At 47.3% G+C, this 24,900-nt stretch overlaps 1 protein-coding gene across 1 annotated transcript in view; it reads right to left on the bottom strand.

Moving 5' to 3' along the window:
- LOC141176018 (uncharacterized) overlaps positions 1-24,269 on the bottom strand; it is a 48,794-nt gene extending 24,525 nt beyond the window's left edge. The window contains exons 1-6 of the mRNA XM_073659989.1: positions 24,211-24,269; positions 20,766-20,900; positions 20,457-20,636; positions 20,250-20,373; positions 20,071-20,168; positions 14,417-14,507 (exon numbers count right to left, since the gene is read on the bottom strand). Coding sequence (XP_073516090.1) covers positions 14,417-14,507; positions 20,071-20,168; positions 20,250-20,373; positions 20,457-20,636; positions 20,766-20,843 — 571 coding nt within the window. The 5' untranslated portion in view covers positions 20,844-20,900; positions 24,211-24,269. The remainder of the gene's footprint in view (positions 1-14,416; positions 14,508-20,070; positions 20,169-20,249; positions 20,374-20,456; positions 20,637-20,765; positions 20,901-24,210) is intronic.
- Positions 24,270-24,900: the final 631 nt, after the last annotated feature.

Here is a 24,900-nt window from a genome sequence, read left to right as displayed (position 1 = left end):
AAATATATGTATGTGGGTTAAGAATTGGCTCAGTGATAGGAAACAAAGGGTGGTTATTAATGGAACACACTGAGACTGGGTCTCAGTTAACAGTGGGGTAACACAGGGGTCAGTATTGGGCCCCCTTCTTTTTAACATATTTATTAATGACCTTGTAGGGGGCATACAGAGTAGTATTTCAATATTTGCAGATGACACTAAACTATGCAGGGTAATCAAAACAGAGGAGGACAATTTTATATTACAGGAGGATCTATGTAAACTAGAAGCTTGGGCTGATAAATGGCAAATGAGCTTTAATGTGGATAAATGTAAGGTAATGTACTTGGGCAGAGGAAATAAAATGTATAATTATATGCTTAATTGTAAAACACTGGGCAAAACTGTCACTAAAAAAGACCTGGGTGTATTGGTGGACGACAAGCTCACGTTTGGTGACCAGTGTCAGGTTGCTGCTGCAAAGGCAAATAAAATAATGGGATGCATTAAAAGAGGCATAGATGCTCATGAGGAGAAGATAATTTTACCTCTATACAAGTCATTAGTGCGACCACACTTAGAATACTGTGTACAGTTCTGGTCTCCGGTGTATAAGAAAGACATAGCTGAACTAGAGAGGGTGCAGAGAAGAGCGACCAAGGTTATTAGAGGACTGGGGGGTCTGCAATACCAAGACAGGTTATTACACTTGGGGTTATTTACTGTGGAAAAAAGAAGGCTTAGGGGTGATCTTATTACTATGTACAAGTATATGAGGGGACAGTACAAAGACCTTTCTACTGATCTTTTTACTCTGAGGCCTGAGACGGGGACAAGGGGGCATCTTCTACGTCTGGAGGAAAGAAGGTTTAATCATAATCACAGACCAGCATTCTTTACTGTAAGAGCAGTGAGACTATGGAACTCTCTGCCGTATGAAGTTGTAATGAGTGATTCACTGTTAAAATTTAAGAAGGGCATGGATTCCTTTCTTGAAAAGTATAATATTACAGGTTATATATACTAGATTCCTTGATAGGGCGTTGATCCAGGGAACTAGTCTGATTGTCGTATGGAGTCGGGGAGGAATTTTTTTCCCCAATGTGGAGCTTAGTGTTTGCCACATGTTTTTTTTTTTGCCTTCCTCTGGATCAACATGTTAGGCTATGGGTTGAACTAGATGGACTTAGTCTTCCTTCAACCTTAAAAACTATGTTACTATGACACCCGGCGGCAATCGTGCGGCACAGCTCCTGTGCACGCAAAATCGCATGGGCATATCTATACATCCAAGGTCGGTAAGATCTTACCGACCTGGATGTATGGATAAGTCCAATGTCGTGAAGAGGTTAAAGGGTGATGAGCAAGGCAATCCCTGGGATCTGGAAAATGGGGTATATAGCACCAAATTTGTTTGTGGTCACCATCTTTTGAGCTGCCAGGTGACCATGAACAGTGCCCCAATACATTGTGTCTGCAAACTACTCCAACAAAATCTGCATTCCAATAACTAAATGGCGCATCTTCCTTTCTTAACCTGCCATGTGCTCAGACAGTAGTGTACAATCATATATAGTGTATTATCGGATTTGGCTGCGTAATGCGTTCCAACAGTAGGAAGACTGTGTTCTGAGTGGGTGGAGTGCGTTCCAGAACAGGGGAGTTTGCGTTTCACTGTGGGATGAGGGATGGACGCCGTGCAGGACTATAGGACAAAAGAATAATAAGCCTGGAAATATGACAGAAGGTGAACAGATGTAAGTGGATCAGCCTGTGGGCCGTGGAGGATGATGATCAGTGATTAAAATAAGGAGAAGCCGTTCTGCAACATAAAGAATACAAAATAAATACCATGATAATGAAAGTAAATTAATCTCCCTTAAATGACATGCAAATACAATATCTCAAAACACATATATGTACACTCCAACAGTGAAAAACTCAAGGTTAACAAGAACAATGTGGTACATCCTATGCAGTTCTCCCATCACAGGAATGACAATAAATCATAATCCATATTGAGCCCCCTGGGGGTAAGAGTTTGAAGTTCATGGATCCAAAAGGCCTCCCTTATCTTCAGTAGGCGTACAAGGTCACCTCCGCGTGTAGGGGGAAGCACCAGTTCAATGACCTGGAACTTGAGTTGAGATACTTATTATACAGTGTAAGGCGGCGGTGTTCACACAGTGCAGTAACTGAGGCAGTGACCCAAGAAAGTCCAACATAAGCAGCTTTTATTCAGCAGACTCACGGGTAAACAGAAAAGTCCTCCGGTTCGCAGCCGGGTTAACACAAGTCCATAACAACGGGCTCAGAGCCTGACGGGTGCAGAGCCTTCCCAGGCATGGGTTCAGCTACTCACAGGTCCACCAAGCTTTCCTGCTATGCTCCTAGCAGGTTCCAACACTGAACAACACTAATCCTTAATGTAGGGTTTTTAAAGGACCTGTGGCAAGAGCCACTGGAAAACCTGGGTTGGAGTGAGGAGGCCGCCCCACTGCCTTCCTGTAGCCTCCTCTAAGAAATGAAGGCCCTGCCCGGTTTTACTTAATCTGCCTTAGCCAGATAGCCTGACCAGGTCAATGCTCAACTTCATTCCTGCATTGCAGCCGCAGCTGTGTCTGTGACTGCAATGCACTCCAATGGGTTTAATAGGTCTCTGCACATATTCTGGGGGATATATACCGTCCCTCGTATACGATCCCAGTCACTGCCTCACAACAGCTATTATGTGCACTCTATTGTAATGTTTTGGATTTTCAGATGATTATGAATTTCAGAAATACCTTATGACAGTTTGTTTCTAGTACTTTTTATGCTTTTGTCTGATATATGTAGTTTTTATTTTTATGTGTTTAAGCTGCAGTACACACTGATGAAGGTCTTAAGGACCAAAACGTTTGTACCTGTGTTGGACTAGTTAAATACTTTAAAATTATGCCTGTTTGAGTGCCAAGTTTCATTTGCCTTTTCAAAAGTTTTGGACCCTATTCCACCAGTGCTGCGGTTTTCTACACTATTATCTACTCCAGTACGTAAGCATGCTGAAGTGTCATGTCCTCTTCTACGTTCTCCAATATCATTGCACAATCTAACCTATCATGTGATTTCTTAAAAGTCCCCCCGTTGGAGATGCGAGGATGGAACTTGAAGCGAGAATTTAGCCACCTCCCCAGCATCGAGTTGCATTGTGCCACATTGACGGAATACTTGAGAGTATAAAGGATCCCAATGGGATTGATTCGTCCAACCCTGTATAGCGATTAGTCTGAGTACTGTTTGAAATTTGAACATATACTTAATAAATGCTCTTTCAATCTTATGACCCTAACAGTTGACTACTTACAGAAGGCTATTCTATCTATCAAGGAACAGGTAAAAAATATTGAGACTCAACTTGCTGCTACTATCTCTACAACAAAACTCAGCACTCTACAAAACAAAATCAAGACGAGCATCGACCAGCGTCAAAGAGATAAGGAGAGCAAGAAAAGGAATAAGTTTGCGAGAGATACCGAAGATTATGAGCAAGAATGGGTCTATAGATGGCAAAACAGATACGCCTCAAGAAATTATGCTCCCAGATTTGCCAAATCCACTACAGATTCTTCTACCTCCAGTTCGGACACGGACAGGAGGGACCTTTTTATCACTTCTGCTCATTATTTAGGTCAACGAAAAAGATATTACCGATGCAGAAGACCAGAAGAGGTGGCCAACACAAGCGGAAACGTGGACTTCATCCGAGTTATCTGCTCCCAGGCACAGCACAGTTGGTGGTAAATATCTCCTCTAGGACTTTGAGTATTGCACAACTTCCTGTACTACAAATGGGGTTATTTTTTTGTCACTAACAAGTACAACATATTAAATCTTGATATGGAGTTACAATGTTTTTATCTCTCACTACGCCTTAGGACACACTAGGCAATACCTTTTCTATTCCCTCTACCCTCTCTGATATTAATACCTTCATCACGGCTGCCAGTCTCTGCCTACGCCCCAAAAGATCATACAGTCCTCCACATGGCTTATACGCGCTAGAGACCTTCATTGGTTTTGTGGATAGTGCCTTTCAGGACTAAAGTTCCAAGGTAGATAAAGGGCTGCTTCATTACCAGTCCAATATTTCTCCCCTTAACAGTCAGGTCCTCAGAAGCCTTCAGGAAGAGAGCAATCTTATCATCAAACCGGCAGACAAAGGGGGCGCCATAGTAGTGATGTATAAAGAGGATTATCTCCTGGAAGTCAATAGACAACTTAACGATAACTCCACATACCAACGACTACCCCATGACTCAACACATCAAGTCAGGACTGCAATAGCATCTGTGATGGAACATTTTCTCTCCAGAGGAGTGATTGATAGTAAGGCACGTGATTTTCTCACTAAGCAACATCCCATCACACTTGCCTTTTATGTACTCCTCAAAATTCACAAAAGCCTTGATCATCCTCGCGGTCGTCCTATAGTAACCTCAACAGATTTGCTTCTTTCACCTTTAGCAATTTTCATAGACAAAATATTGACACCTTTAATTTAAAAAAGATCCTAGTTACTTACCGGTAACGGGATTTTACAGAGCCCATGACAGCACCACCTGAGAGAGGGTATCCGCCCACCAAGGACAGGAACCTACTGAATAAAAAGGCGGTACCTCTCCTCCGCATCAGTTTTTGTTTCAGAGCATGAGAGGGCCTCCGAAGACAGGTTAATACATAACCACCACCTCAACATATGTACTAAACACCTTAAAAAAAGTGCACACCACAGTGATAAAGGGGAGGGAATTAATAGGGTGCTGTCATGGGCTCTGTAAAATCCCGTTACCGGTAAGTAACTAGGATCTTTTCCCCTTCTCCCATGACAGCACCACCTGAGAGATTTATAGAGATCAAATACCAGAGGGAGGGATCACCGCTTGCAACACCCTTCTACCAAAGGACAGATCAGTAGAAGAGGAAAGGTCAAGACGGTAATGTTTGTAAAATGTAGCAGGGGATGACCAAGTTGCCGCCTTACATATGATGTCGATGGGCACATCCGCCTTCTCAGCCCAGGAAGCAGCTACCGCTCTGGTGGAATGGGCCTTCAGGTTCTCAGGAACCGGCAGATTGCTAGAAGAGTAGGCTAAGGTAATAGTATCCCTGACCCATCTAGCTATGGTCCCCCTTGTAACCTTAAGTCCTTTCCTAGCCCCCTGAAAGGATATAAATAAAGCGTCACTCTTTCTCCAGGCTTTTGTCACTTCCAAATACTGGACTAACACCCTCTTAACATCTAAGGTGTGAAGCTTATGTTCCTCAGAATCCCTAGGATTAGGATAGAAGGAAGGGAGAGTGATTACTTGCGTCCTATGGAACTTGGAGGCTACCTTTGGAAGATAGGCCGGGTCTGGTCTTAAGATTACTCTATCCATACATACTTGAGTGAATGGATGGTTAACGGATAGTGCGTGTAAGTCACTGACTCTACGAGCTGATGTCAGGGCCACCAATAGCGCAGTCTTTAAAGTTAAGATTTTTTCTGAAACCTTCTCTAAGGGCTCGAAGGGAGGTTTGGTTAATGCTTCCAGAACTAAATTAAGGTCCCAAGGAGGCATTCTTGGAACAGGAATAGGTCTGGATCTATGACAGGCTTTAATAAATCTAATGATCCATCTATTTGCTGCCAAGTCATAATTATACAGTGCCCCCAGAGCCGATACCTGTACCTTAAGAGTACTGGTGGCTAGTCCCATGCTTAACCCCTTCTGGAGGAATTCTAGAATGGCCTCAATAGGAATCCTCCCTTTGGCAGACTGACCCGAGGTAGACAAGAACTTAGCCCAGGTTCTACCATAGATTCTAGTTGTTATCGGCTTTCTACTTGCTAGAAGGGTAGTAACAAGATCCGGAGAAAACCCCCTTTGCGTCAATAGCGACCTCTCAAAATCCAAGCCGTCAAATGCAGGCCCGCTCTTTGGGGATGACAGACTGGGCCCTGCCTGAGGAGATCCGGGATGTCCGGAAGAACCCATGGATCTGCTTGGGACATTCTCTTCATCCAAGTGAACCATGGTCTCTTGGGCCAGAACGGGGCGATCAATATAACCCTCGCCCGTTCCTCTCAGATCTTCCTCAGGATAGTAGGGATCAGTACTAAAGGGGGAAAGGCATAAGCTACAGTGAAATCCCACTGAATCTGCAGCGCGTCCACCGCAAACGCCCCCTCTTTTGGATTCAGGGAGCAAAAGGTTTCGGTCTTCCGATTGTGTCTGTTTGCAAACAGATCTATCTGGGGCTGTCCCCACCGATCCACAATCTGCTGAAAAACGGCTGGATTCAACTCCCACTCTCCTTGTTTCAAGATGTGACGACTCAAGAAATCGGCCTTTATGTTCTCTTCCCCTTTTATATGCAGTGCCGAGAGCGTAACCAGCTGACTCTCGGCAAACCTGAAGATCTGATCCGCTATTAGCATCAGAGGGAGAGACCTGGTACCCCCCTGATGATTGATGTAGGCGACTGTTGATCTGTTGTCTGACATTATCCTGACGTGAGGACCCTGAAGAACAGAACTGAATTCTTTTAGCGCGTTTCTGGCTGCCAACAGCTCTTTCATGTTGGAAGAGAGACTTGTCTCGCTGTCCGACCAGAGGCCTTGTACAGAACGATCCCTTAGGTGAGCTCCCCAACCTTCCGCACTTGCGTCTGTTGTAATTGTATCCGACACCTGGAAGGTCCAAGGAACCCCCAAAGATAGGTTGACGGAGATGTCCACCAGTCCAGGGAGTTGATCACAACATCTGGAAGAGATATTTTCCCATTCAGACGACCTTTGAGCCGCCTGTCCGCTGCCAGAATCTCCTGTTGAAGACATCTGGAATGGTGCTGGGCCCACTGAACCGCCGGGATGCAAGACGTCATTGTACCCAACAGAGACATTGCACTCCTCAGGGTCATGGTCGGATTGCTGACAACCTGAGATGTTAGGGATCTGATCTTCAGTTTCTTTTCCTCTGGCAGAAGACAGGTTTGGTTTTCTGAGTCCAGAATGAGACCCAGGAAAGACTGAACCCTCTTTGGTTCCAGCCTTGACTTCTCCAGATTTAACAGCCAACCTAGGCATCTTAGACTGGCCATGACGTCCGCCAGGGCTAGAGCACAGAGTTGACTTGATCTGCCCACTACTAAGAAGTCGTCCAGATAAGGGATGACCAAAATATCTCTTTCCCTCAAGTGCGCTGTGACCTCCAGAATGATTTTTGTGAAGACTCTCGGCGCCATGGAAATGCCAAAGGGAAGAGCTGCGAACTGAAAATGCCTTACGTGCCTGCCGAATTGTACAGCTACTCTTAGAAACTGTTGATGATCTGGCAAAATCGGGACGTGGTAGTAGGCGTCCTTCAGATCGAGGACGCACATAAAACAGTCCGGAAATAACATCTTTATGGCCGATTTTATTGTTTCCATCTTGAAAGGCCTGTAGATTAAATGGTCGTTCAGTCTCTTTAAGTTCGCAATGGTCCTAAAGGAGCCGTCCGGCTTCTTTATTAGGAAGAGAGTCGAATAGAATCCTCTTCCTTGCTCGGGTGCAGGTGTTTCCACCAGAACTCCTTTCATGAGCAGAGAGAGAACTTCCTGCTGTAAGGCTATCTGTTCCGCTAAACCTCTGGGGGCTGATATTTTGACAGTGTTCTTGGGCCTGCTTTTGAACTGTAATGTGAGCCCCCTCCTGATTATCCCTAAGATCCAAGAATTGGATGAAATTTCCTTCCAGGCAGGCAGGAAGTGGGACAATCTTCCTCCCACCTGGGGGGAACTGTCACTTAGGGGCTTTCTTATTCTCGGAGGAGGGACCCCCAAACATGAAGCCTCTGCTATACGGCTTTCGGTCTTTCCAGCTACCTTGGTCTCTGGGAGCTTTACTGCGGCTGTATTTTCTCTTCCGAAAGGAACTGTTAAATCGGGAACCAGACACCGTGGGAAATCCATGTTTTTTGTCTGCGGCTTTATCTAGGATGTCATCTAGACCTTTGCCGAACAAGAAGTCCCCCTCACAAGGGACTGAGCACAGTTTAGACTTTGACTGCACATCTCCTGGCCAGCTCTTGAGCCATAGCGCCCTACGGGCTGCATTAGAGAGGTTTGCAGACCGGGCAGCCAGCCTAACTGAATCTGCCGATGCATCTGCCAGGAATGCAGCCGCTCCCTGCACAAGAGGAAGGTCTGATAGAATTTTCTCCCTGGACACATTCCCCCTGATCTGGTCTTCCAACTGTTGAAGCCAGATCATCATAGATCTAGCAGTGCAGGTCGCTGCTACTGCCGGTTTAAGGGCCCCTGCTGACGACTCCCAGGTTTGCTTAAGGAAGGACTCCGCTTTTTTATCCAGCGGGTCTTTTAAGGCTCCTAAATCCTCAAAGGGCAGAGTGGATTTTTTTGAAGATTTTGAAATGGCCACGTCAATCTTAGGGGTTTTGTCCCATTTAGCCGCATCCTCATCCTCAAAGGGGTACCTCCACTTGGAGGATGACGGCAGCTGACCCTTCCTCTCCGGTTTCTTCCATTCCCTTTCTATCAGAGATTTAATCCTGTCATTGACCGGGAATGAGCGTCTCCTCCTTTGGTCTAAGCCCCCGAACATAACATCCTGGACTGTTCTGGGCACTTTGGTATCGGTAATACCCATAGTCCCTCTGACGGCTTTAACTAGTCTCTCAGTATTATCAACCGAAAAACAAGGTCTGCCCCCCCCATCATCATCCGAAGACTCCGATGACGATGAGGAGTGATTAGAGGAGGAAGGCAGTTCTCTCGTAAAACGGGACTCCACTGATTCCTCTGATTCTGAAGAAACTAGTTTTCGCTTCTTCTTTTTGAGTGAGGTTAAGCCTCTTAAAGACTCTCTGACCTCTGTCTGGATTAGATCCTTTAATTCTAAAGAAAACCTGGGGGACTCCTCTGCAATGGTTTTCTGAATACAGTCCGAGCATAGGTTTTTGGCATAGGAGGTGGGAAGACCGATTTTGCATAAAGCACACTCCCTGTTTTTACTTTTAGCACTACACTTCTTCGCCTCCTGCCCCAAGAAATAAAAGGAGAAGAAGGAGGAAAAGAGAGAGAGAGAAGAGCACATTATTCAAGGTGAGACTTTCACGAAGATCACTCACCACACTGCCGTTCAGACTAGGGTACCGGAGGCGGTGGTTGCCGTTCACATGAGGGCTCCCATCTGGCGGAGGTGGACTGACGAAGTCTTTTCTGACCAGTCTTGCCGGAACTCGTACGCCCCTCACTGCTGTGACTTTGTCGATGGGAAGATTCCCGTTCCATTTGTTTGAGCTGCTTGCGCTGCTTTGATGGCTGTGGCTGCTGCTGTACTTCCTGTGGCGGTGACAGCTGCTGCCCAGGTGACTGCGGTTCCTCATCCATCATGGCGGGGATGCAGACACCGCCATCCTGATTGCTCCCCATCCTTAAAAGCAGTAGGGCTCCACCTCCTTTAGGCTCCTCCCCTTCCGGCAGCTCATCTCAAATCTCTTTTTTTTTTTTTTTTAAATTTTAGCCAGCTGGCGCGCTACCCGCAGATCCACCTGCCTCTGCGCGTGCGCAGCCCAGCGGCACCCGGCGCGCTTGCAGCGGGATGACAGCTTCCCACCCGCGCATGCGCAGACCCGGTTTCCGGCGCACTCCGTGATAGGGCGCGTCAGGACCCCGCGCGTGCGCAGCCCGGACTTCCGGCGTGCTCCGTCACAGGGTGCGACGCGACCCCCACGTGCGCAGCCCGGAAGACCTGCCGGCCGGCGCGCTCAGTTCATCTTTGCGAGGCGCAGACCCGGCCGCAGGCCCCGGCGCACGCGGGGAGGAATCAAAAAAAAAAAAACACAGCACCTCCTCCCCACACGCAGACCCGGGCAGCAGCCAGACGGGCTGGGAACAGGGACCATCTGCTGCTTCCACGGCCTCCAGGCCGCACCGTCCATAATCCAGTTACGTGAGGTACCACCTGGTGAGGCTCCCATCAGGGACAGGAACCAAAAACTGATGCGGAGGAGAGGTACCGCCTTTTTATTCAGTAGGTTCCTGTCCTTGGTGGGCGGATACCCTCTCTCAGGTGGTGCTGTCATGGGAGAAGGGGAAAAAAGTCCCTCCTTTTTACTAGATACAGGAGCTTTTCTCAGTTTTATCACTGACCTAAAATGTGTCCCCCCCTAAATGCATCTTGGTTTCTTTTGATATCAACAGCCTCTTTACAGGCATTCCACACTCCAAAGGTATACATGCTTTACACAGTCTGTTTCTTGAGTCACAGACAGATCATTGAACTTTGCATTGAACTCCTGACCTAAGTTCTTAACATAAATTATTTCTTGTTCCAAGATACTTACTTCCTACAGACTAAAGGGACAGCAATGGGCTCTGACATGCCCCCCCCCCCTTATGCAAACTGTTTTATGGCCACCTTCGAAGCCCAAATAGTTTACTCCAATCTATTCTTCCATACTCACTCCATCGCATGGAAACGTTACATTGATGACATTTTTTGCATATGGGGGGTGTCCACAGGAATCTATAAATGAGTTCTATGACCTTTTGAACTCCTCCTTGACAGACCTGCGCTTTACCATGACTCACAGATCTCATCAAATCAGTTTCCTGGATACCATGTTCCTCAAGGACTAACAAGGATTACTAATCACTGACATACACAAAACCTACCGATCGAAACGGTCACTTACACTTTTCGAGTAATCACTCTTTACAAATGAAACGGTCAATTCCAAAATCCCAGCTCCAGCGGGTAAATAGGATAGTGAGCAATGATCAATTACACTCACAGAGGCTACCAGAAATGTGCCACAAATTTGAGGAAAGGGGCTATCCCCCCGGAAATCCTACACCAACATAACACACCTTCAGCCCACACCCTTCTTAAATCCATGAACCGGATTCTGTTTGTCCACACTTACCATCCGTTTGCATACATTTTGCACAAAACCATCTGGAGACATTGGAACATTCTACAATCCGCTTATCCCCACATTCCAGAGTTCCAATAATCATTTTTTCCGTGTTTCAAACGGGCACCCAATCTCAAGGATTCACTAGTTCATGTCGACGTGGGCCCCACACATACAGGGGTCAAACAACGTTTTTTACAAATTCCTAAGGGGGACCTTCCACTGTTTGCAGTGCCACCAATGCAACAACGACCTACATGGGAACACAAATTTACCATCCCATACCGGTAAACAATACCAGGTCAAAGGGTATTTTACCTGTTACACCAACTTCATAGTATACCTCATTAAATGCCCTTGTGGTCTGGCATACATTGGTGAGACGACACAACCACAAGCATAAGTCCACAATTAGATGTAAGAATCTACTACTACTCTTGCTACAACATTTCGTTATATTAGGCCATAACATATCTCAACTCATGTTCCAGGTCATTGACCAGGTGCTTTCCCCTACACGAGGAGGTGAACGTGTACGCCTACTGAAGTAAGGGAGGCCTTTTGGATCCATGAACTTCAAACCCTTACCCCCAGGGGGCTCAATAGGGATTATGTTTTATTGTCATTCCTGTGATAATTTTAGAGAGAGCTGCACAAGTTGTACCACATTGTTGTTGTTAGCCTTGAGTTTTTCATTGTTGGAGTGTACTTATATGTGTTTTGAGATACAGTATTTGCATGTCATTTAAGGGATTTTCTTTCATTATCATGGTACTAATTTTGCATTCTTTATGTTGCAGAACAGCTTCTCCTTATTTTAATCACTGATCATCATCCTCCATGGCCCACAGGCTGATCCACTTACACATGTTCACCTCCGGTCACATTTCCAGGCTTATTATTTTTTTGTCCTGCACGACCTCCATCCCTCATCACACAGTGAAACGCAAACTCCCCTGTTTTGGAACGCACTCCACCCACTCAGAACACCGTTGCTGTTGCAACGCATGACACAGCCTCTGACATGCACATCCTGCACAGTGGAACAAACGCTTGCCCTCAGTTTCTCCAGCCACGCCTCCTCCTAAGCCTTCAGGCAATCGATAGCGGCGCTCGACATGTCGTAATTTCCGGTGACGTCACTGCTATCCAGACACCGCCTCCTATCGCTTCAGTCCACTTCTGGGAACGTTACACTAGCGGTTCACCCTGACTGGTCTCCTGGGACATTAGGTCCCGCCCTCTGACCACATATACTAGACTTTCTCCTCCCTTGACATGGCGACCTTAGGAACCAGCGGGGAATACCACATTCCACGCCTGTCATACTTCCTGCTCTCACTACTGGGTACGTTTCTACATACAGTGGGTACGGAAAGTATTCAGACCCCTTTAAATTTTTCACTCTTTGTTTCAGAGCAGCCATTTGGTAAATTCTAAAAAGTTTTTTTTTTTTCTCATTAAAGTACACTCTGCACCCCATCTTGACTGAAAAAAAAACAAATGTAGAATTTTTTGCAAATTTATTAAAAAAGAAAATCTGAAATACACATGGTCATAAGTATTGAGACCCTTTGCTCAGACACTCATATTTAAGTCACATGCTGTCCATTTCCTTGTGATCCTGCTTGAGATGGTTCTACTCCTTCATTGGAGTCCAGCTGTATTTAATTAAACTGATAGGGCTTGATTTGGAAAGGCACACACCTGTCTATATAAGACCTCACAGCTCACAGTGCATGTCGGACCAAATGAGAATCATGAGCTCAAAGGAACTGCCCAAGGAGCTCAGAGACAGAATTGTGGCAAGGCACAGATCTGGCCAAGGTTATAAAAGAATTTCTGCATTACTCATGGATTATGGAGGCCACTGTGCTCTTAGTAACCTTAAATGGAAGAAGTTTGGGACCACCAGAAGTCTTCCTAGACCAGGCCGTCCAGCCAAACTGAGCAATCGTGGGAGAAGAGCCTTGGTGAGAGAGGTAAAGAAGAACCCCAAGATCACTGTGGCTGAGCTCCAGAGATGCAGTAGGGAGATGGGAGAAAGTGCCACAAAGTCAACTATCACTGCAGCCCTCCACCAGTCGGGCCATTATGGCAGAGTGGCCCGACGGAAGCCTCTCCTCAGTGCAAGACATATGAAAGCCCGCATAGAGTTTGCTCAAAACCTATGACTATGAGAAATAAGATTCTCTGGTCAGATGAGACAAAGATAGAACTTTTTGGTGATAATTCTAAGCGGTATGTGTGGAGAAAACCAGACACTGCTCATCACCTGCCCAATACAATCCCAACAGTGCAATATGGTGGTGGCAGCATCTTGCTGTGGGGGTGTTTTTCAGCTGAAGGGACAGGACGACTGGTTGCAATTGAAGGAAACATGAATGCGGCCAAGTACAGACATATCCTGGATGAAAACCTCTTCCAGAGTGCTCTGGACCTCAGGTTTGGCCAAAGGTTCACCTTTCAACAAGACAATGACCCTAAGAACACAGCTAAAATAACAAAGGAGTGGCTTCAGAACAACTCTGTGACCATTCTTGACTGGCCCAGCCAGAGCCCTGACCTAAACCCAATTGAGCATCTCTGGAGAGACCTGAAAATGGCTGTCCACCAACGTTCACCCTCCAACCTGACGGAACTGGAGAGGATCTGTAAGGAAGAATGGCAGAGGATCCCCAAATCCAGGTGTGAAAAACTTGTTGCATCATTCCCAAGAAGACTCATGGCTGTACTAGCTCAAAAGGGTGCTTCTACTCAATACTGAGCAGAGGGTCTGAATTTGCGATATTTCAGTTTTTCTTTTTTAATAAATTTGCAAAAAAATTTTACATTTCTGTTTTTTTTCAGTCAAGATGGGGTGCAGAGTGTACTTTAATGAGAAAAAAATGAACTTTTTAGAATTTACAAAATGGCAGCAATGAAACAAAGAGTGAAAAATTTAAAAGGGGTCTGAATACTTTCAGTACCCACTGTATATCTGCTGGTACCTATTGGATAATTCCCTATGAGGCTGATGTTCTTATGGCTGTTTGTCTCCCTAGATCCTGTCTATCCACTGAGACACTGTACTTCCTGCTTTCACCTTTAACTATATTCCTAGCAGTCTGGTAGGTCACACTTATTATACAGCCATTATGTGCACTCTATTGCAATGTTTTTGATTTTCAGATAATTATGAATTTCAGAAATACCTTATGACAGTTTGTTTCTAGTACTTTTTATGCTTTTGTCTGATATATGTAGTTTTTACTTTTATTTCTTTATGCTGCAGCACACACTGATGAAGGTCTTGAGGACCAAAACAATTGTACCTGTGTTGGACTGCAATTAAATACTTTAAAATTATGCCTGTTTGAGTGTCAAGTTTCATTTGCTTTTTGAATGGCTTTGGACCCTACTTGCGCACCTATTCCACCAGTGTTGCGGTTTTCTACACTATTATCTGAGAAAAATCTGTGACTTCTCTGCATTTAGTGGTTACTACTCACCTGGGTAGTCATATGTAGGAATCTCCTCTTTACACTTCTCATCTCCCCTCACATATGTCTCTGTGGTATTAATATGGGTCAGATCTTCACCCTGAAACAAATATTGTAAAAGTCACTGTAGCGTCGGCGTCTTTGCCTCCTGCCGGGCAGAGACACCGATCCCCTCACAGCCGCTGTCCCGGCGTCTTCCGGCTCCCCTGCTGCATCTGCCCGGGGTGTGCGCAGCACGAGCAGTTCCCCGGACACTGTTCTTGCCGTCCTAAAGAGTCCCCAGCCAATGGCCCGGAGGACTGCTCCTATATTAGGCACCTCCTCGAAAATGAAGGTGCCGATGCAAGGTTGTTGTTTGCGTGCTAACACTCTCCTCAGCCCTCAGGTTCCAGTGCCCGCCAGCCTGTCTATCAGCCGTGCTCGCCTGCCTGTGTATCTGCTGTGCCCGTCTGTTTGTCTACCTGCATCACCTGCCTGTCTACAAGCCGTGCTCATCTGCTGTGCCTGTCGGCTTCAGCCATCAGTCCCATGGGAGTCGCCTGCTCACACACAAGGTCGGTCCCAGAGTTGCACCTGGTTCACCTTCCCGGTCCCTCCTTGGTTCACGGAGTCGACTAAGCCGCCGTCTGGCCAGGGTTGGTCCAGGTAGGCACTTAGTTACGCCCCTCTGGTCCCTCTTTGTGTCACAGCACAGAGGTTCCACCACTCATATCTGTAACAGTTTGCACAGGCCATGGAATCCGGTGTCTCCCAGGCTCCTTCGTTCTCAGACCTGTACCAAGAGGTGTCTCACCAGAGATCCCAACAGGATACTATCTTGTCCTATCTGCGGACAGTCAACTCCCACTTGGACGCGCTGTTCACCCCGACTGTGTCCGCCTCTAACCAAGCGGCACCCGCTCCGACGACACCTCAACCTAGTGCCGCTGTGGCATCCGGCTTAGGACCCCGGCTTTCTGCTCCTCCACGTTTCGGTGGTGACCCTGCCCTATGTCGGGGCTTCATTAATCAGTGCACGCTGCACTTTGAACTCCTGGCACACCAGTTCACCTCCGACCGGGCCAGGGTGGCATTCATCATGTTTCATCTCACCGGAGAGGCGTTGGCGTGGCTTAACCCTCTGTAGGAGAGAGGGGATCCTCTGGTGTCCGACCTCCAGGCCTTCCTCGCGGCTTTCTGGAAGGTGTTCGATGAGCCTGGACGAAAATCTTCGACTGCCTCTTCTCTTCTCCGACTCCGCCAAGGGAGTCTCTCTGTGGGACAGTATGCCGCGCGTTTCCGCACCCTCGCATCTGAACTTGCCTGGAACAATGAGGCTCTGGTGTCCACCTTTTGGGAGGGCCTTTCCGGACGGATCAAGGATGATCTAGCCGGTCGTGACATACCTCCCTCTCTGGACGACCTGGTGTCATTAGCTACACGGATCGACATCCGTTTTCAGGAGCGTTCTAAGGACATGACCCGTGAGAGGAGGCCCCTGCGCCTCGCACTGACCTTCCAAAGGCCAATCTCACAACCAGCATCCCCTCCGGTGTCTTCTCCAGAGTCTATGCAAATAGACCAAGTTAACATGGTCAAGTCTCAGCAGGAGATCCGCCGTGCTGAGGGGAGTTGCTTCTACTGTGGCAGTATAGAGCATCTAATCTGTACCTGTCCGGTGAGACCGGGAAACTCCAGTGTCTAGGACCGCTTGGAGAGGTCGTCCTAGGCCAAAGTTCTTCCTCTCCACCTTTGACTCTGTCCGTTTCAGTTACCAGTGATGAGACCTGCTTCTTCGAGACTGCCTATCTGGATTCCGGAGCCGCTGGGAACCTTATTCAACAGGCCGTTGTGGAGCGATATCAGATTTCTACCATACGTCTTGCTGATCCTTTAGCGGTTTCCTCTGTGGATGGAAAGCTTTTCTCTGAGACCATCTTGTTTGTCACTGAGCCTGTAACTCTTCAGGTGGGAATGCTACATTCGGAGAGGGTCTCCTTTTACATGCTGTCCGGTCTCTCTTATCCCCTCTTGCTTGGCCTGCCTTGGTTACAGAGACATGAGCCCGTCCTGAATTGGAGCTCGGGTGAGGTGCTCCATTGGGGTCAGGAATGTCATAAGTCCTGTGTGGTTCCGATTCGTCCTGTTTGACCTCCGTCTACTCAAGCTAACCTACCTGGTCTGCCGGCACCCTACTGGTCATATGCAGACATCTTTGATAAAAAGGAGGCAGAGACACTACCACCTCATAGGCCGTATGATTGCCCCATCGACCTAATACCTGGTGCTTCACCTCCCCGCGGGCGAATCTACCCCTTGTCGCTGGCCGAGACCTGTGCTATGTCTGAATACATAGAAGAGAATATTGCTAGGGGATTTATCCAGAAATCCACCTCTCCGGCTGGAGCAGGATTCTTCTTCGTCAAAAAGAAAGATGGCTCTCTTCGTCCATGTATGGACTATAGGGGCCTCAAGTAGATTACCATCAAAAATAAGTACCCCATGCCTCTCATCTCGGAGCTGTTTGACCGTCTAAAAGGTGCAAAGATCTTCACTTAGCTCGATCTTCGTGGGGCGTACAATCTGGTCCAGATTCGCCAGGTAGACGAGTGGAAGACGGCATTCAACACTCGGGATGGTCACTACGAGTACCGCGTGATGCCCTTCGGTCTCTGTAATGCTCCAGCCGTCTTCCAGGAGTTAGTGAATGACATCTTCCGAGATCTCCTGTATTCCCGCGTGGTGGTGTGCCTGAACGATATCTTGGTGTTCTCCCCTGATCTCCCTCTCACCGGAGGGATGTTCGCCAGGTACTGCTGAGGCTCCGGAAGAATCGTCTGTATGCTAAGTACGAGAAATGCCTCTTTGACCAGACCTCCCTACCATTTTTGGGGAATATCATCTCTGAGACCGGACTGCGGATGGATCCCAAGAAGGTGTCTGCTGTCTTAAAGTGGCCCCGACCTGAGGGGTTTAAGGATATTCAATGGTTTCTGGGATTCGCTAACTATTACCGCCTCTTCATTCCTTATTTCTCCTCCCGGACTGCTCCCATCTCTGCTCTCACCCGTAAAGGAGCAAATCCCAGGGAATGGACTTCCGAGGCGGAAAGTGCCTTTGTTTCTCTTAATCAAGCCTTCTCCTCCGCTCCTGTGCTACATCGTCCAGATTGCAATAAACAGTTCTTCCTGGAGGTTGACGCCACTTCCTCCGGGGCCGGAGCAGTGCTCACCCAGAAATCCTCGTCCGGGCAAATGGTGACCTGTGGCTTCTTCTCCAAACTCTTTTCTTCGTCCGAGCTCAATTACTCCATAGGAAATCGAGAACTGATGGCCATCAAATTAGCGCTGGAGGAGTGGCGCTACTTGCACTCGATGGTCATCTACATTCACCATAAAAACCTCGCTTACTTGCAGACCGCCCAAAGATTAAATCCGGGCCGGGCCAGATGGTCTTTGCTCGTTTCAGCTTCACTCTCCATTTCCGCCCGGCAGACAAGAATATTAAAGCTGAAGCTCTATTCCGCTCTTTTCTGTCTACCGATCGAGAGGAGGAGCCGCTACACATTATTGACCCCTCCAGTATAATGACTGTTGCTCCGTTTGACCTGTCTCATCTACCTCCTGGTAAGACCTTTGTAGCGGCTCAGGATCGGAAGAGGGTCTTACTCTGGGGTCATTCGGCCAAACTGGCTGGTCATGCCGGCCAGAGGAAGACGCTTCTGCTCATTGCCAGACATTATTGGTGGCCCACCCTGCACAAGGATGTTGCGGATTTTGTCGTGGCCTGTACCTCCTGTGCCTGTAACAAGATACCTAGACACCTCCCAGCTGGTCGTCTTCTGCTCCTTGGCAACACATTGCTATGGACTTCATCACTGATCTTCCGGTATCTGTCGTTTCTACCGTCATATGGGTGGTCGCTGACCGCTTCTCCAAGATGGCTCACTTCATTCCTTTGCCTGGTCTTCCGTCCGCATCGGTGCTGGCTAAGGACTTCATCCGTCACATCTTTCGTCTCCAAGGCTTACCCCTCCACATGGTCTCAGACAGAGGAGTTCAGTTCACTTCTCGCTTCTGGAGAGCCACGTGCAAGCTGCTGGATGTCTCTTTGGACTTTTCTTCAGCCTATCATCCTCAGTCCAATGGAACGTATTAATCAGATCCTTACCAGTTTTCTTCGGCACTTTGTCAACGCTCATCATAGCGATTGGGTATAACTTCTGCCTTGGGCCGAGTTTTCTTATAACAACCATGTGAGCGAGTCCGCTGCCAAGTCTCCGTTTTTTGTGGTTTACGGTTGACACCCCCGAATTCCGTTTCCCATCTCTTCTTCAGTGGACAATCCTGCCGCGGAATCTCTCGTCAGTGAATTTGAGACACTTGATCCGCGCTTCTTCAGTCCTCCGAACGGATGAAGAAGCATGCTGATAAGAGACGTCTGGATCCACCTCTATTTCATCCGGGAGACAAGGTCTGGCTTTCCTCTAAATATGTCCGTCTCAAGATACCATCATACAAGTTGGGCCCGGGTTTCATCGGTCCTTTCTAGATTCTGAACCAAATAAATCCAGTGGCGTACAAGCTGAAACTCCCTGCCTCCTTAAGGATTCCCAATTCCTTTCATGTGTCTCTCCTCAAGCCTATTGTCCTTAATCCTTTCTCTGACGATCCAGGTACCACTCCAGCTCCAGTCTCCGCTGAGGACGTCTTTGAGGTAGAGAATATTTTGGCCATCAAGAGGGTAAGAGGAAAGACTTTCTTTCTTGTGAATTGGAAGGGGTTTGGTCCTGAGGAGATGTCTTGGGAGCCCAGGGAGAACATTCATGCTCCTTGTCTTCTAGAAAAAATTCTTGCGAGCCTAAAGAAGACGTGGCGTAGAGGAGGGGGTACTGTAGCGTCGGCGTCTCTGCCTCCTGCCGGGCAGAGACGCCGATCCCCTCACCACCGCGGTCCCGGTCCGGCGTCTTCCGGCTCCCCTGCTGCATCTGCATGGGGTGTGTGCACCACACGCAGTTCTCCACGCACTGTTCTTTGGGCGCACGTGCGTGAGCTCCTTCCCTCTTAAAGGGGCCGCGCGATCAGTCCTAAAAAGAGTCCCCGGCCAATGGCCGGAGGACTGCTCCTATATTAGGCACCTCCAAAATTGAGGTGCCTGTGCAAGGTTATTGTTTGTGTGCTAACACTCTCCTCAGCCCTCAGGTTCCAGTGCCCGCCTGCCTATCAGCCGTGCCCACCTGCTTGTCTACCCGCATCACCTGCCTGTCTACCAGCCGTGCTCATCTGCTGTGCCTGTCGGCTTCGGCCATCAGTCCCGTGGGAGTCGCCTGCTCTCACACAAGGTCGGTCCCAGAGTGGCACCTGGTTCACCTTCCCGGTCCCTCCTTGGTTCACGGAGTCGACTAAGCTGCCGTGTGGCCAGGGTCGGTCAGGGTAGGCACTTCGTTACACCGCTCTGGTCCCTCCTTGTATCACAGCACAGAGGTTTCACACCCGGATCCGTAACAGTCACAGACAGATGGAGCATTCACATCTATGATCAGCTCTAATCCTGCCATCTCCACCATTCTCATTACACAAGTATAAAACATATAATACTGGTGGATAAAACAAGACTGAGCACAAGACCTTCACAGCCATCTACACATCATAGGGGAGATCTCATGACACATTCTCTCCATCTACCTGATGATCCTGAGGAACATCGGGATCTTCAGGTTTACAGTCCTGTGGAAGAAGAGGATGAGGACATCTCTCTGGTGTTGTCCTCTCACTAGATAGATCTGAAGGAAACACATACAGGGACTGAATTCATTCTTTACATACAGATAATAGGCCATGTGTATTTAGTTCTGTCTTATTACCTGTTGATGTGAGGGGCTGGGGAACCTCCATCTTGATGTCCCTGTACAGATATTGGTGTCCTTCTAAATACTCCCACTCCTCCATGGAGAAATAGACAGCGACATCCTGACATCTTATAGAAGCCTGACACATACAATGATACCGTTACCCCCCCGGTCCCTTCACAGCGTTACTGTATAAAGTCCCAGCATTCCCAGCAGTGTCACCTCTCCAGTCAGCAGCTCAATCATCTTGTAGGTGAGTTCTAGGATCTTCTGGTCATTGATGTCCTCATGCATCAGGGGGTGAGGTGGAGGCCCCGTGATTGGGCTCAGGGGTCTTCCCCATCCCTCAGACACAGGGTCCTCACAGCGCTCACTAGAGGTCTTCTTCACTACTGTGTAATCCTGGTTATGGAGAGACACATGAATAAATCTCACTACAGACATTTCCAGAGTCCTCACCTCTCCAGTTCTGTCCATCTGTTATTCCCATAGATAAGAATGATGTAATGTGACGTCATCAGAATCTCTCACCTCTCCAGTAAGCCGGAAGAGGATCTCTAGGGTGAGGTGTAATATCCTCTCCGCCATCTTGTCCCTGTCCATATCCATGCTTAATGGATGAAGCAGAAAAATTTTCTTATTTAGAGGATCCGATATTGTAGAGACCTGAATGAGAAGATGAGCCGATGTAAATTCATAAAAATCCTGTGTAATAATACAATCACTGGAGATAATAAGGGAAATATATGAGATTTACTATTTTATACTATTTTGTTTTCTTCTTTACATCTAGTAATAAAACCTATATATTTTAGGCCACAGACAACAAGCAGTTTCTTCCTCGGAGTCTGCAGCTGAATACGTTTCTCATAAACTCATCTTCCATAACGCTAATTCTCGTCTCATTTACCGAAACTGGAATCGGTATTAGCAATACTGCAGGAGATATTCATTACACGTGACATGACAAATAACTACTTCATGATGAGGATGACATTTTGATCTTCAACTACAGCTCTAGAAACATATTTGGCCAGAGTCCTGTCACCCACTAGATCACCACCGGCCGTCTATATGAATGTTTCCGGACTGTAATCTTCTATCCCGTTAGATCTCAGGTCTGATTCACACACAGAAATTTGAGACATTTATAAAAGCTTGTTTGTAAGAACACCAACACAAGAGGTATTTGGTGCCAAATTCTCCATGTACAATGTATTTTTTCTCTCTGGATATGATAGAATTTTTTTAGCATTTTCATGTAGGTATCCATATATTACATGAAAAACACCCCAAAAAAATACAATTGGGGATGGAGATACTGTGGGAACATTATACAGAGTGTGGGTGGATGGCGGTACTAGGGGAACAGTATACTGTGTGTGGGGGCCAAGAAAGGGGCACTGTACTATGAGAGCAATACATGATTCCTTCACAAAAACACCCTAAATATAACATTTTTTAAAACCATCCCACAATTTGTGAATCTTCAGGGTAAATCGCTATCTAACCATTTGATTAGAGCTGATACTATTAAGCTAAAGTGTCTAAACAGACTTTCTTTCAGATCCATAAAGGGGCACTTTTCGGTGTTTGTCATGTCAGAACTGTGCGAGGATTATTACAGGTGACAGTTTTCCCACCAATTAGAAGGGACACCTGTGGAAATTGGTGTTTTTTTACCAGCTACAGTTCTGATGTGATTTACTCGGTAAAGTGCCCTTGTGGTAATGTGGACAAATGTCACGATCAATGAAATCAGCCTGAAGGAACATCGTCCTCTATTCGGCTCTATGAGTCTAGGATGAAATCCACTGCGGCCCCTGCAAGAAAAAGAATGAGGAAGAGCAGAAGTTTGGTGAGACCACAATGGCCAGACATTTCTCAGAGTTGGTGATAAAAGTTCTGAACTCCGACGGTTGGTGTTAGAAGAGACGACCGCAGCAGATTCACAATCACAACGCTGTAAACTTCTACAGAGACTAGTTCTGGATTTACTCCCTGGAATCACTTTCTCCCAAAGGGTTAAATGACGTCTGTAACGTCATGGTCTTTCTATGAAGCTTCTTCTCTGAACTTTATTCCTCTGTTGTCTGTCGGGGAGTTGTTTTCTAAAAAAATATATTTGTGTTTTTTTTTTCTTTTAGTTTACTGGGTTAGTAATGGGGGTGCCTGATAAACGCTTCTACAATACTAACTCTTGGGACTGATACCAGCTGAGAATACACAACTGACGTAAACCCAAAAAATATTACCCTGGTTGCCAACATACCAGGGCTATTGGGAAGAAGAAGGCAAAGTGCCAAAATTTGTCGCATCTAATGTGATTTGCAAATTCTGGGGCTGCTGCGGACTGGTATTTTTAGGCTGGAAGGGGCCAATATCCATGGACCTTCCCAGCAGGATAATATCAGCCCCCAGCTGTCTGCTTAACCTTAGGCGGTTATCAAAAATAGGGGAGGGGACTCCACATAATTTTTTTAAATTCATTATTTATTTAATAGGTTTAAAAAAGGTGAAATACACCCTTTACTGCCACATGGAAGGCACTAAAGGGTGCAACTTTGTAATATTTAGGGGGAGGGAACAGACATTATTCTAAGCATTCACTCCTATTAACAACTCTCCTTGAACAACCGTACTTTCTGAGGACAGTGGGCCGAGCATCGCATCACGGGGTCTTCTGTAAGACCCAATAACTAGTGATCAGGGAATGGTCTTTGGATAAGGGGTTAACCAAGCACGTTCAAGCATAACTGAGTATCATCGGAGTGCTCGTATATCATGTTCGAGTCCCTGTGTCTGCATTATATGCGGCTGTTAGACAGCCTCAACAGATGCAGGGATTGCCTGTTTGTTAGGGAATCCTCACGTGTTGAAGCTGTTTAACAGCCGCAAATCATGCAGACACAGGGACTCGAACATAATATATGAGCACTCCGATGACACTCAGTTATGCTCAAGTGTGCTCGGTTAACCCCTTATCAGAGCACGTTCACTCATCACTACCGATAACAAGATGTGGCCAGCCAATCGCAGTAATGCTAGTAGAAAACATGGCTACAGCACTACAGTGTATGGCAGCCAATCCCCAAACGTACAGGGTGGGCCATTTATATGGATATGCCTAAATTAAATGGGAATGTTTGGTGATATCAACTTCCTGTTTGTGGCACATTAGTATATGGGAGGGGGAAAACTTTTCCAGATGGGTGGTGACCATGGCTTCTGAAACAATGGATACTGGAAGCCTGTGCTAGCATTTCTTCTGCAGTGTTGCTATCAGTGTGTCAAGAGCAGGAGAAGAGGGTTGCATTGACAATCCAACACAATGGGCAGCACTTTGAACACATTTTATAAGTGGTCATAAACTTGTAAAAAAACTCATGAAAGAATAAAGTTACGTTAAAACCAAGCACACCATTATTTTTCTTATGAAATTCTCAATAAATTTAGTGTGTCACATGACCCTCTTCTCATTGAAAAAAATAAAGTTGGATCCAAAATGGCCAACTTCAAAATGGCCACCATGGTCACCACCCATCTGGAAAAGTTTTCTCCCTCCCATATACTAATGTGCCACAAACAGGAAGTTATCACCAACCGTTCCCATTTAATTTAGGTGTATCCATATAAATGGCCCAACCTGTATATTGGCTTCATAGCAGACACAAGACATAAGGGGCGCAGTCTAGAACTCCCCCGATACTCGATCCAGTAATGGAGAGAAATCACCAGTATCTACATTACTGTGCTGGAGCTAGGAGAGGAATAATGGCGTTGTGTGAGGACTTCTCTGGGCTTCTGTCCTTCATCCTGCAGTCGTCTGAATGGATCTAATGTGGACGGGAACCAGCTAAACCGCATTCTGTCCACAGCTGTTATCTCACTGTTCACACCACACAGAGACCCCAAAAGAGTCTCCGTGTTGAAGGGGTTAATGCCCCCTGCGCCCAGTAATGGGGTCTCCACATACCTCCACCTGCAGAGCCGCCACCACATATATGGCTGCTCGGTGCGCACAGGAGCTGTGATGAGGTCACAGGAGGGGAGGAGTCAGGGGTCACATGATCAGGGGCCTCAGTGGATGCAGGACTCTGCTGTGCTGGTTGTCATGGTGCTGGATGAGCTGAAGTTTATGTGTGGGGTCAGGAGGGGTTTACAGTGTGGATGTAGCAGAGCCGCGTGTGTACGAGGTGTACGGAGCAGAGCCGCGTGTGTACGAGGTGTACGGAGCAGAGCCGCGTGTGTACGAGGTGTACAGAGCGGAGCCGCGTGTGTACGAGGTGTATGGAGCGGAGCCGCGTGTGTACGAGGTGTACCGAGCAGAGCCGCACGTGTACGAGGTGTACGGAGCGGAGCCGCGCGTGTACGAGGTGTACGGAGCGGAGCCGCGTGTGTACGAAGTGTACGGAGCAGAGCCGCGTGTGTATGAAGTGTACGGAGCAGAGCCGCGTGTGTACGAGGTGTACGGAGCAGAGCCGCGTGTGTACGAGGTGTACGGAGCAGAGCCGCGTGTGTACGAGGTGTACGGAGCAGAGCCGCGTGTGTACGAGGTGTACCGAGCAGAGCCGCGTGTGTACGAGGTGTACCGAGCAGAGCCGCGTGTGTACGAGGTGTACAGAGCGGAGCCGCGTGTGTACGAGGTGTACAGAGCGGAGCCGCG

This window comes from Phyllobates terribilis, unplaced genomic scaffold, assembly GCF_046119375.1.
Source record: "Phyllobates terribilis strain yellow unplaced genomic scaffold, ASM4611937v1 Scaffold_17__1_contigs__length_24005725, whole genome shotgun sequence".
NCBI lineage: Eukaryota > Metazoa > Chordata > Amphibia > Anura > Dendrobatidae > Phyllobates > Phyllobates terribilis.
The sequence above is the reverse complement of the archived record's forward strand: the minus strand, read 5'-3'. Positions and strand labels throughout refer to the sequence as shown.